The sequence below is a fragment of the Megascapheus bottae genome, chromosome 13, assembly GCF_031878675.1.
Source record: "Megascapheus bottae isolate mThoBot1 chromosome 13, mThoBot2.hap1, whole genome shotgun sequence".
In the NCBI taxonomy this organism is placed as follows: Eukaryota; Metazoa; Chordata; class Mammalia; order Rodentia; family Geomyidae; genus Megascapheus; species Megascapheus bottae.
In genome coordinates, this window is record NC_143521.1 from 32651575 (window position 1) to 32665286 (window position 13712).

At 38.2% G+C, this 13712-nt stretch overlaps 1 protein-coding gene across 1 annotated transcript in view; it reads left to right on the plus strand.

The window, feature by feature from the left end:
- Fryl (FRY like transcription coactivator) overlaps window positions 1-13712 on the plus strand; it is a 219448-nt gene that overhangs the window by 149557 nt on the left and 56179 nt on the right. Inside the window, exons 29-36 of the mRNA XM_090343158.1 lie at window positions 2819-2991; window positions 4834-4994; window positions 5658-5768; window positions 6463-6617; window positions 6891-6990; window positions 8450-8618; window positions 10013-10272; window positions 10876-11016. Coding sequence (XP_090199284.1) covers window positions 2819-2991; window positions 4834-4994; window positions 5658-5768; window positions 6463-6617; window positions 6891-6990; window positions 8450-8618; window positions 10013-10272; window positions 10876-11016 — 1270 coding nt within the window. The remainder of the gene's footprint in view (window positions 1-2818; window positions 2992-4833; window positions 4995-5657; window positions 5769-6462; window positions 6618-6890; window positions 6991-8449; window positions 8619-10012; window positions 10273-10875; window positions 11017-13712) is intronic.

Below are 13712 nucleotides of genomic sequence, written 5' to 3' on the forward strand. Positions count from 1 at the left end.
AACAAAAAACATATGAAAAATTCTACCAAAAAGAAAAAAACAAAACATACCACAGAACTAGATTGCTTGGTGTGGGGGGAGGGGTTAGAATGTACCTTTTGATTTTTTTATTTGTTGTAATGTTGTTTTCTAGGCAGGAGGATTGCAGTGTAGTTGCCCTGACAAATTCACCTATTTCTTCATTTTGAATATCTGTTTCTTTGGGGCTTAAGAAAAATCATTTCACCAAAGAGCAAATATTAATTGAGGTTAATTTATTCCAATTTATTCTGCTGAGAAAAATTCTGAAATCCACACACATACATTAAAAAGTAAATTTCTATCATTCACAAAGTAAATCACAAAACCTCAAGTTCTTGCTAGAGAAAGGCTTCATGACTCTTTAAGACCAGCATCTTGCCGGGTACTCATGCCTACAGTCCTACTGCTTAGGAGGCTGAGATCTAAGGATCTCGGTTCAGAGCCAGCCCGGGCACTAATGTTCATGAGACTCTTATCTCCAGTTAACCATTAGAAAACTGGAAGTGGAACTGTGTCTCAAGGGGTAGGGTAGTAGCCTTGAGCTGAAGAGCTCAGGGACAGCGCCCAGGCCCAGAGTTCAAGCCCCACAACCAACCGGGGAAAAAAGAAAAGAAAGAAAACTATTTTCTTAGAAGGGTAATGGTGTTAATCCAACCACTGAAGGAAATAAGAATGGATCTGACTATATCCAGAGGAGGTAACTGCAAAGAAGTCTCAAGGGCAATAGCATTAATAATCTAACAAGCGTAGTCACCATGTGTGGGTTCCTTGGCTTTGTTCTGATTGTTTCTCAGTGTGACTAACACCTTTCAGGTTTAGCATTGAAAGCTTGTGAAAGTGCTTTTAAAATAGAATTTTGATAGGGAACGGGGGAAAACAAGATGAGGGGTGGGGGTGGGGGAGGGAAATGGGGACCAAGACATGTGAAAGGGTATCAGTGTATGGGAATTAATGCACCATCTATCTGGCAAATATCATGTAACCCTTCTATTAATTACAATAAAAAAATATATGAAAAAAATAGAATTTTAATCAAATAGGTTTTTTTGAAAAAAAAAAACAAATTTTCTTAGTGAAAAGCGGAATTTTTTAAAAAAGGAAACAATATTCTCTGTCTTCCCACTAAAATACAATATTAGAAATTAGGAAAAGTAAGATTGAACATTTGAGGCTTTATTTCTTTTTACTATATGTCTGAATCATTTTTTCTTTTTAATATATTACTGAGTGAAGGATCTTTAAGTGGTACTTTTTTGGGGAATTGAAAAATAATGGCACATTGAAGATTTAACCAGAAAAGTCCTCCTCACTGTTGAACAATAGTAGTTTTGAATACATCTGCTTGGTTTGTAAGTGTAATTAATAGATTCCTTATTATTAGAGGATGATTATATCTGCATACTTTTTTTTTCCTGTTGGTTAAGTCAGAAAATGTGAATTCCAATTAAGAAAGGTCTGTTTCCTGGTCCCTGTTACAAAGTAGTTCCTCAGTGAAGATTAGTTTTTGTGCAGTTTTCAGTCCACTAAATGCTTTCCCATGTGTTAATTGGTCTTCATCCATAATTGAAATATATATTCATTGAGGGAAAGAAAAATTATTCGCAAATTCATTCATTTGACACGGGAGAAAGAAGACAAGTTCCAACCAGTTATCTCTTGACTGGTGTGATTGACACACAGAAATCTTTCCTCAAAGGGAATCTTAGCTTCAGAGTCTTGAGGAAACTCAAGGACTTAATCTTGCTTTTACTTAAATTCATTCTCCTTAAATTTTTATATTATCCATCATGCCTTTCCAAGAAGATTGCCAGCCTAAGTCATATTATGAATAGCCACAGAGACTGCAAACGACCATAACCCCCTCTCTTTTTACACTGATCCTTTCTTTCCCATTAGCTCCTTCTTTCTTTACTAAGCATCATGTGTTTTAAGAGAGCAAGTAACGTTTAGCATTCATAATTAAATTGAATAATATAACTTTTTATCCAGTCCTGGGCCTTGAACTAAGGGCCTGAGCAATGTCTTGGGTTTTTTCCAGGGTAGAGCCCTACCACTTGAGCCACAGCACCACTTCTGGCTTTTTTAATGTACCAAGGAATGGAACCTGGTACCAAGGAATGGAACCTGGGTCTTCGTGTATGGTAGGCAAGCACTACCACTAGGACAAAGTCCCAGCCCCAAATAATATAACTTTTTTTAAATTAAATAATTTATTAACATTGATTTTTACATCATATTTCAAATGACGTGTTTAACAAACAAGTATTTAAGAAGGGAATCTCTATATACAATCACTGGCACTTAGTTTTTAGATCATAATCAAAATTAGGCTAAGGGATAATATAACTTTTAAAAGCATTGAAGCTGCTAAGATGCACTATCACTTTTTAAATTTTTTAATTTTATATCTCTCTTTTTTTGTGCCAATCCTGGGGCTTGAACTTCGGCCCTGTGTACTGAGTTTCTATCCTCAAGGCTAGCACTTTACCACTTGAGCCACAGCTCCACTTCTGGCTCTTTCAGTAGTTAGGTGGAGATAAGATTCTCATATCCTTTCCTGCTCAGGCTGGCTTTGACCTGTGATCATTAGTTCTTAGCCAAGTAAAAGCCACCAGCAACTGGGCTCAATTTTTATAGGTAAGAAAGCCACAATCATATTCATTGAATTTTTGTATGTTAAATGTTATTCTGCATGACTATGCAAAGTTTAGTGTACAGTATTCTGATTTTGATCACTGGGATTTTATTTTGAGGTAAACAATAATTTGAAGTCACATTCTCTCTGTCATGTTTTCAGTGCAAGTGGTGGCCTTGATAATGAAACACATTTCCTCAACAACACTCTACTGGAATATGTAGATCTCACCAGACAACTCCTGGAAGCAGAAAATGAAAAGGATTCTGACACACTGAAGGATATACGATGCCATTTTAGTGCCTTAGTGGCGAATATCATTCAGAATGTTCCAGGTATTGTTTCCGTTGAGGAATGCATCATTACGCATTAATGCTCTTTGTGACCTTTTCTTCCTTTTGTAGGTTTTGTAATCTAAGAAAGCAACTTGAGAACATCCTGGGAAATATGTCAGCACCACCCGGTTAGCCAGAGATTATTTACCTATAAATTAGTGCCTGTGATTAGAAACCAAAAGGCAACCCCAAGATAGATTTTTTCCATAGTCAAGGCACTCACACAAAGATCTGAAAAGATCACTTAGATAAGATAAGCTCTTTAGATCTTAAAAGATCACTTAGATAAGATAAACTCTTTGGACAAATTTATTTTAGACTCAACAAGCAAAGAATGAACTACTCCAAATGATCACTAAAAATTAACATGATATTTTTTTATTTGTTTGTTTGTTTGTTTTTTGCCAGTCCTGGGCTTGGACTCAGGGCTTGAGCACTGTCCTTGGACTTTCTCAAGGCTAGCACTCTACCACTTGAGCCTCAGCACCACTTCTGGCTTTTTGCTATGTATATGGAGTACCGAGGAATCGAACCCGGGTCTTCATGCATGCTAGGCAAGCACTCTACCACTAGGCCAAACTCCTGGCCTCCAACATGATACTTTTTTTATGTAAGAATATAGGCCACATATATAAAGTATATAAAGTATTATTGATAGACTCATTGAACAGATGTGTTCCTGTTTCTGACTGACCTTGTGCCATGAAAATCAATGTACGAAATTCCATTTTAAAGAATTAATTACTAGTGTGATCTTCAATATGCTGACTTTTTTATGAATTGCATAAATAGTAATTTTCTCTCTGAAAAATATTAACTTGTTGAATACTCTATGCTAGCAGTTGGCTTCTAAAAAGCATAGGTTGTATTTTATAACAGGGTCATTTAAGCACAAAATTAGATTCATAAATTTCAAGTTCAGGAGCCCTGTTTTGATCTTTGGAAGGAAAGTTATGCTAGTTATAGGAAACAAATGTTCCTTTCTCTAAGTTTTCTGTTCCAAAGAATCCCAATATAAAAATATGAACTAGTATCTTACTATGACTGTGAACTTTTCTTGCCATTTCCATCATAATACTTTTAAATTTTTGTAAATATTGATTCAGGAAACAACTGAAAACATCATCTAAACTACTATTTCTCAAAGCCCTAGGGCTCTTTATTTTTTTTTTTTTTTTGAAGTATGAGATTTGAGCTCAAGGCTTGCTTGGTAAGCACTCTCCCTCTTGAGACATACCTGCTCCGGCCCTTTTTTCCCTCTTATGCCCATGCTGCCCTGGACTTTATTGTACGTACCTATTTATGCCTCCCATGTAGCTAATAAGACCTATTGACTGAAATGAGGTTTGCCTTGAACTTCCATTCTCCTGATCTTGGCGTCCCAAGAAAGTAGTATTACATGTCTGATCCATCAACACCTGACTAAATTTGCTTCTCTTATGTTTGTGGTGCAAGTCATGATTCTTTGTAAGGGGAAATTTAATTTCAATTTCCTATATATGGACCAAGAAATGTTTCTCTTTAGTTCCATTTTTTCCCATATTGTATCCCTGTCATATTAAAACTAATTTTTTTAAGATTCCTTGTAAGATTACAACGCCAGTGATAGTCCAGGGAAGCACAGCTCTTACTCCCTTCTCTGTGCAAGCCTCCCTGCACTAGTTTGTCTATCATGATGATGTTTCTGGGATTTGCATATATGTAAATATCCTCTGTTACTATGGAGGTTTTGAATGCATCAAATGAAAATGTAAGCTTTCTATTTTACTGCCTTCCATATTTCACAATAAAGAAACTGGTGTCATGTTAAGATAAAAAGAAGCACTATGTTCTTATTTACAGTGCACCAGAGAAGAAGTATTTTTCCTCAACAGAGCCTTCGTCACAGTCTGTTCATGCTGTTCAGTCACTGGGCAGGCCCTTTCAGCATTATGTTCACGCCCTTGGACAGATACAGTGATAGGAATATGCAAATCAATAGACATCAGTACTGTGCATTAAAGGTATTTACCGATAACCCCAATTTCTTTCTTTTTCTCATGTTAGAGTAAAGTTAGATATACTGTTGTGTCTCTGATATCATAAATAAGTTGAGGGGTTTCTTCACAGGACTCAACAGTATTAGAATGTATTTATATCTACAAAACACCATAACTTTATTTCAGAACAAGAGTTCCATAATGTATAAAATTGGATCACCAATTTATACGGAATTTGGGATTCTGTCAAAGGAATGTCATGCTTCCTTGAATAACTTTTCTTAGCCTTTTTCAGTTCTGTTCAGTATTGTTTAAACTCTGATAAATTTACTTTCCTATAAAAGTTTTAAAAGTTGGGCCAGGAGTGTAACCTAGTGGTAGAGTGCATGCCTAGCATGCACAAAGCACTGGGTTCAATTCCTTGGTACCACATACACAGAAAAGCCAGAAGTAGTGTTGTGGTTCTAATGGTAGAGTGCTAGCCGTGCGCAAAAGATGCTCAGGGACAGTGACCAGGCCCTGAGTTGAAACCCAGGACTGGCAAAAAAAAAAGTTACTATTACATTTTTTGTTTGAGCTGTTGTAGCTAGATAGACATGAGAGAAAATACCTCGCCTATTCTCATTAAGCAACCAACATTTACCCTCTTAAAATTTTTAAATGTAATTCTAATATTATTGTTTGAAGGCTATGTCTGCTGTACTATGTTGTGGCCCTGTTGCAGATAATGTAGGACTTTCATCAGATGGCTATCTGTACAAATGGTTGGATAACATCTTGGACTCTCTGGACAAAAAGGTAATTCTGAACATTCCCTTAATTTCATAATTAATTATTATTGCACTATTCACAATTAATGTGTGATCATTAAAAAGAAACTGTCAGGAGTTGGAGGCATGGCTGAATTGGTAGAATGATAACCAGTGAACAAAAAAAGTACTTAGTGTCTAAATAGGGCTCTGAATCGTTAAAATATTAATACAGAGTACATTGGAGTCTGTGGAAGAAGTATATTCTTTGTTTGCTAGACTTTAGCAAAAGAAACTCAAGGGTAGTGCCCATGCAATCAGTTTAAATCCGAGTACCAATATGAGAGAGAGAGAGAGAGAGAGAGAGAGAGAGAGAGAGAGAGAGAGAGAGAGGGAGCTTACATTTTCCTCTCCCTCAAAATAATGTTTCTTGTGACAAATTAGACTAGAACTTGATTTTAAAAAATAATTTGAGACTACCAGTTCATTTTTCTAAAAGCACTCATTACTCATAATCATCAGTGGCATTTGTAGGCTGTGTTGGAAGAATTATTCATACGAAAGAATCTGCAAGAAAACGGGGAGCCAAATATAATTTACCCTTGCTGTTTTTTTTTTTTATTGCCTCACTAAAGGAGTTAAAGAGAAGGAAAATGAATTGTGTATTAAATACATTAAGAAAAGATGGAGAGTGCACAAGCAAGTAATAATCCTCTCCCTGGCAATTTGTGAACATTCCTCAGGTTCATCATTTGGGCTGTGAAGCAGTCACATTGCTGCTGGAGCTGAACCCTGATCAGAGCAACCTGATGTACTGGGCTGTGGACCGGTGTTACACAGGCTCCAAGAGGGTGGCAGCCGGCTGCTTTCAAGCCATCGCAAATGTGTTCCAGAACAGGTAACTCTGGGCCCTGCGGCTTATATTTCATGTACATTTTTTAAAACAAAATGTCTCCTTTTTATTTCAGAAATACTTAAATACTTGTATTTTCTCTCCCTTAGTACCAGGGTAATTTGTCTATTAAGGATAATGATCACCATAAATTCTTTGTCCCTGATGTTGCCCCTTAGGTCTAGAAGATACATATACTCTTGCCCTTTGTGCGTGTTTTTCACTGGTCTGCAGCCTCTAAACATGGTTAGCTATCTAACATGTGAAATTTATCCTCAGGGATTTTCAGTGTGACACAGTGATGCTCCTAAATCTGATACTGTTTAAAGCAGCTGACGCTTCTAGAAGCATCTATGAAGTTGCTATGCAGCTTTTGCAGGTTTGTAAACAGCTATTAATTTTTTTTTAACTGAGGGTCTAACGAAGCCTAATTTTTTTCTTACCTTTAAAACATACTAGTACAACTATTTTGCCTTATTGTTTATTGTGAAAATATAGTATAGATGTTTAAGTCTGTAAGTAATAACTACTCAGAAGTATGTTACAGAACTATTACACATATTAACACTTACGTATGTGAAGGTATTTACAAATACAAATTTATTAAGATGAAGGTAACAAGTAACTGTTAATGTTTGTTTGGGGGCTATGTGAAGAGTAATTAGCTCATTTATAGTACCACATCAGTTTTCTTAGATTGCAGGCATGTTATTATTATACAGCATTTAACTAATTGGACAAAAGTCTTTGATCTTACCAAGGACTTAAAGTGATTAGAAAAGATGCTAATATTACTAATACTGGGAGGACCTTCTTAGAAATTATACTTAATGCCTTTATTAAGAATAGAAGTAATGATCTAGCACTATACTATATGTGTAATATAATATAGTATATATTATCTATATATATTATATGTATATATTATATATAATTCATATTCTATAATATGAAAGGGGATTTTAGTTTATCTGTGAAATACCTTTTGAATTCTTCCACTATACACACACACACACACACACACACACACACACACACACACACACACACACACACAATGTTAGAAGTGGGTCTCAGCACTGCTCTTCGGTTTTGTCCTCTGAAGGCTGACACTTTACCACTTGATTCAGAGCTCCATTTTTGGCTTTTTGTTGGTTATTTGAAGATAAGAGTCTCACAGACTTTTCTGTTCTGCTTAGCTTCAAATCTCAATTCTCAGATCTCAGTCTCCTAAGTCTCCTACTTAGGTATACCTAAGTAGGTATAATTGAGTTGCAAGTCACTGGTGCTTGGACACTGTATAGTTTTTTGTTTTTGTTTTTGTTTTTGCCAGTCCTGGGCTTGAGCTCAGGGCCTGAGCACTATCCTTGGACTTTCTCATGGCTAGAGCTTTACCACTTGAGAGCCTCAGCACCATTTCTGGCTTTTTTCTATGTATGTGGTACCGAGGAATCGAACCCGGGTCTTCGTACATGCTAGGCAAGCACTCTACCACTAGGCCAAACTCCCGGCCCGACTGTATAGATTTTTATAGTCGTATTTTTTATCTAGACAAGTGATAGATCCTTTTCAGGTAACTGTACATTAAGTTACAAGTAAATTTTCAGGCTGTACTACTAACCTATACCTGTGGCATTAAAGTCAAATCATTAATACTTCTAATTAGTTTTTGCCTTTTGCAAACATCTCCTGGCATTACTAATTATTATTTCTTGTAAAATACATAAGCATGTGCTTTTTAAACTGGACTATCTGTTGGGGAAATGTTTTATAATTATAGCTGAACTTCAGAGGCTCATAAAGTACTAACAGAATCTAGTGGAATTGTCATCCTGTAGATTCTGGAACCGAAGATGTTTCGCTACGCTCACAAATTGGAGGTTCAGAGAACAGATGGAGTGCTCAGCCAGCTGTCTCCTCTGCCACATCTGTATTCTGTCTCATATTACCAGTTGTCTGAGGAATTAGCAAGGGCCTATCCTGAACTCACACTCGCCATATTCTCAGGTGAGTGGTTAGGTATTCTTTCACTGTCAGTTTTCTTTTTTGTGCCAGGACTGAGGTGTAACTCAGGGCCTCACATTCATGTGTGGCTTTTTCACTCTAGGCTAGCATTTTGACACTTAAACCACAGATAGTATAAGCTAACAATATTTGGTACAAGTGCCAGAGAGATTATTATTCCCCATCTTACTCATTTTTAAGTATACAGTTTTAGAAGTGTTGAATATATGCAGTGTTGTAAATTATTATTACTAGAACTTTTTCATCCTGTAGAATTGAAGCTCTGTAGGCTTTTTCTTCCCTCTCAATTACTGGTGCTCACCACTCTATATTACATTATATTTTACTGTAAATGTACAGTAGAAGTAGAATCTTAGATTGTTTTCATTGTTGTGATGGAATTATCTCAGATGTCTTGATCCACTTTGGAGCACTTAACAAGATTTTCCTCTCTTAGTGCTGTGAGGTTTTCAATAGTACATGACCACATCTTATTTACTCAGCCTTTGTCTATCAACTGACATTTTTCCCTCATCTATGAACAGTTCTTGTGGTGCACATGGGTGTACAAATACCCATTTGAGCCTCTGTTTTCAATTATTTCAGGGTATTTACTGAGTAGTAGGGATTGCTCGATGGCAGAACTATTTTTAACTTTGTGGGCGGAGAGGACTGGTACTAGGATTAATCTTGGGGATTTGTGCTAGCTCAGCTTATTCCATCAGGGCTAGTACTCTACAGCTTAATCCATGACTCCTCTTCTGGCTTTTTGGTTAACGAAATCAAGAGTCTCTCAAATTTGTCTGCCCAGGCTAACTTTTAACCTTGGTCCTCAGATCTCAATTTTCTGCGTAGCTAGGATTATGGGCATGAGCCAATGGCACCGTTTGATTTTTAACTTTTTGGAGGAACCATACAGTATGCACCATTTTACAATCTCATTAAACAATATACTTTTTTTGTCCAAGCTCTGGACTCAAACTTGCTATCTGGCACTTGCTTTCACTAATTGGCTGACACTCCTGAGCCATGCCTCCAACCCAGACATTATTTATACTTCATAGAAGTAAATATGGCCAGGCATGGTGATTCACACATATAATCCCAGCACTTTGGATGCTTAGGAAAGGGAATTTGAGGCCAACCTGAACTATAATAGCAAAACCTTATCCCCCCCAGAAATAAAACCAGCCATAATTATGTGATTTGAATTAGCTATTCATTTTTTATAATGTCATCGAGTGAATTTTATGAAAAGAAGAAGTAGAATTTATCATGGTTAAGTGTCCTGAGTAAAATCTGGCTTCCTGACATTTAAGAAGGAGACACTGAAATTCATCATAGGTCGAAGGACACCACAGTGACTCACTTATCTCATTTGATTTGCTTGGAACTAGAGATCAGCCAGAGGATCCAGACAGCTCACCCCGCAGGGCGGCAGGTCATGCTGCACTACCTGCTGCCCTGGATGAACAACATCGAGCTTGTGGATCTGAAGCCTCTGCCCACAGCAAGACGGCAGGAGGAGGAGGAGGAGGAGTCATTAAAAGACCGAGAACTCATGGTGACTAGCAGGCGCTGGTTACGGGGAGAAGGCTGGGGATCCCCACAAGCCACTGCCATGGTTTTGAACAACCTGATGTATATGACAGCAAAGGTAAAAGGGGATGCTGCGCAGTAATGGAGTTGAGGGAGGGAAACCTGGGCAGATGCTGGCAGAGATCAGTAATCCTGTAATAACCAAAGAGAATTATAGAGCCCCTTTAAAAGACAAGGGAAACAAAAGTGTTCTTGCTGGGCACTGGTGGCTAATGTCAATAATTCTCAGTACTCAGGAGGCTGAAATCTGTGGACCAAGGTTCAGAGTCAGCCCGACAGGAAAGTCCATGAGAGTGTTGTTTTGTTTTGGTTTTTAGTCTCCAATGAACCTCCAAAAATCCAGAAGTGGGGCTGTGGCTTAAATGGTAGATAGCTAGCCTTGAGTGAAAAATATACTGCAGAGTACCAAGGCCCTGAGGTTAAGCCCCAGTACTAGCACAAGGGAAAAAAAAAACAAAAAACGAACTCTCGTCACATGGATCTTTTTCCTTAACTAAAACCTAATGAGATTAGTGCAATTAATGCTCAGATTTATGGAAAGATTATTCCTCTAATGTGTGGAGAAAATGAAAGCTGTGAAATTGTTACTTGTGAGTGTTTATGGGCAGTATGTTTGGCTCTCTGCGCTCATTGCTGAAGCCTGTGATGTCTGTATCTGTAGTATGGGGATGATCTGGCCTGGTCAGAAATGGAGAATGTATGGACCACACTTGCAGATGGCTGGCCGAAGAACCTGAAGATCATTTTGCACTTTTTGATCAGTATTTGTGGGGTGAATAGTGAACCAAGCCTCTTGCCTTACGTATGTATTATTATTAACTTCACTTTTTTGTTTCCTTTATTGGGATTGGGTTATTACATGTGTACTCATTTTTATAGTCACACTGATAAGGATCATCATTCTGAATTACAAAGCTTATGAATATCACTTCAGTGTTGGGTTTTGTTGTTGTTGTTGTTTTGCCAGTCCTTGGCTTGAACTCAGGGCCTGAGCACTGTCCTTGGGTTTTCTCATGGCTAGAACCCTACTACCTGAGCAACAGCACTATTTCTGGCTTTTATCTATGTACGTGAGACTGTGGAATCGAACTTATGTCTTTGTGCATGCTAGGCAAGCACTCTACCACTAGGCCAAATTCCCGGCCCCTCACTTAACTTTTAACTATCAGCAAGTTAGTAAATTACAATGGAAGGGCATAAAGGAAAATAAAACCAAGGAACCCTAGTTGTCTGCAGGGAGAAGGTGATACTTGAGAGCAAAGGGAATTGCAGGGGAGCCCACCAAATTTGGGTACATTTATAGAAGAAGCTGACATTTGGACAGAAAAGGTCAGTTTTGAGATCCTGTCTAAGCAAGCAAAAGCAAGTCTGAGAATAGAGGTAAAGAGAAATAGAGAAGTTAAAACCATCCAGAGTTAGAAAACACATTAAACTTACCAAACATGAGGGTTGAGTTGAGTGTACCTGCGAGCAGATACCTGTTTCACTTGGTATCATCTCCCAAGAGTCTGTTCCCTAGAGGACTAGTTCTTCAGGATGGTTCCATCAGAACCAGTCTTTTTTGAGTGTATGTGAACTGTTCTCACAGTGTATCACTGGGTTGAGATTCTTTAAGACACACTGGGAAAGATGGCTGTATATTCCCAGATCACATGACCCCCACAGTGATCTAGGATCACATCTACATTTCTCCTTGCCCTCCAGCCATGCTCATAACACCAGGCATTCCTACCTCAGGACCTTTGTACTTCTCTTTCTTGTCACACCGTTTATTCCTCACTTCCTTCAGGTATTTCCTCCAGCATCAATTTTCTAATACTTCGAATGGCCTCTACATGCTCACACTCTTTTTCTCTGCAATCCTCCTGTCTCCACCTTCGTCAGTGGCTAGAATTATAAGAATACATCACAGTGCTTGGCTTCCTAATTACTATTTCTTAAGCAACAGCACCAAAAATGAAAGGCTCTTTTACCTATGTTAATAGATTTCATTTTAGAATAAATATTTATTTGATAACTTTTGCAGAGAGAGTAATACTGACTTCAAAGCCACAGAGCCATTTAGGCTTTAATAGGGCTGTAATTCTGCAACTTAACAGGACTAGAATTCCAGTCCACATCTGTTTATGAAGTCAGTGAAAACTTCCTGAAGAAGAGAGTGGAATTGAGGCTTGAATGTCAACTGAGGGCTCTTCAGTGAGGAAGAGCCAGGGCCCTGAAGTGGGAATGCGCACTACCTGTTCACATAGAACTGATCCACAGAACAGAGAATTAGGGAACTGAGCCCCTTGGGTAGATAGTGAGGTCAGTTACCACTGAAAACCCATAAGATGTTGGATATGATTTAACATTGACCAGCGTTCTCTGAAACATGGATGCTTGTGTTTCTGTGGACTTGTGGGCCATCTGGAGATAAGACTCTGAAATCTTATGGGGCCCTAAACTCTTTGATTCCAGTTTCAAATTGTGATAACTGTGCTATAAGAACAGCATTTTTTACTTTTATCTTTTTTTTCCTTGGTGTTGGTACTGGGGCTTAAACTCAAGGACCGGGTACCGTCCCTTAACTTTTTTCTTATTGTGACTATTGCTCTACCATTTGCCCACAGCTCCACTTCCAGCTTTTGGGTGGTTATTTGGAGATAAGAATCTCATGGAGATTCCTAAAGCCTGAGCTAAATTCAAACTGCAGTCCTCAGATCTCAGGCTCCTAAGTAGCAAGGATTACAACAGGCGTAAGCCACCAGTGCTTAGCTGCTTGGGAGCACATTTTGAGTAATAATAAAATGCTTTGTAAACCTTAAGTCAGCCCTCTGAACAACTGAATGATATAAGCACTATAATTGGCCCCCAGTGAGAAAATGGCAAGTAACTTTGCAGATGGCCTGGGCCAGAAGTTTGAGATCTGCACTCCTCCCCATCCAGGGCTCTCTGTGTGAGCTAGCTCTAGTTCTTCCTCGCTGTAATGACATCTCTGCTGCTTTTGTTCAACACAGAGGAGGAAGTCAAACTAAAAGATAAGTCGTGGATTTACAGACAGGCTCAGTAAATATCAAAGGAGAGTTTTAAATACTTAAAGCTTAAACAGAAACTTACATAGAAAAGCTTTTATTTTCTTCTTTTTCAACAAAAGTAAAGGGAAGATCGTAAAGCTGTGTAGCTAGCTGGGGGCTGGTGGCCTGACATCTGTGATTTTAGGTGAGATACTGTAACAATATGAGATACCCAAGGGACAGCAAAGGAGATGAGAGATAACATAGTACATTAAGGACAACAATCATTCGTTATATGGCTTTTCTACAATTAACCTCTAGAAAATGGGAAGTGGGGCTTGGTTCAAGGGTAGGGTAAAGAGATTGAGCTGAAGAGCTTCCGGACAACGCCCAGGCCGAGTTCAAGCCCATGACCCACCACAAAAAAAAATTAAGAAGAAGCTGAATCTGAGGATTGTGATTCAAAACCAGCCTGGGTCGAAAAGTCTATGCAACTCTTATCTCC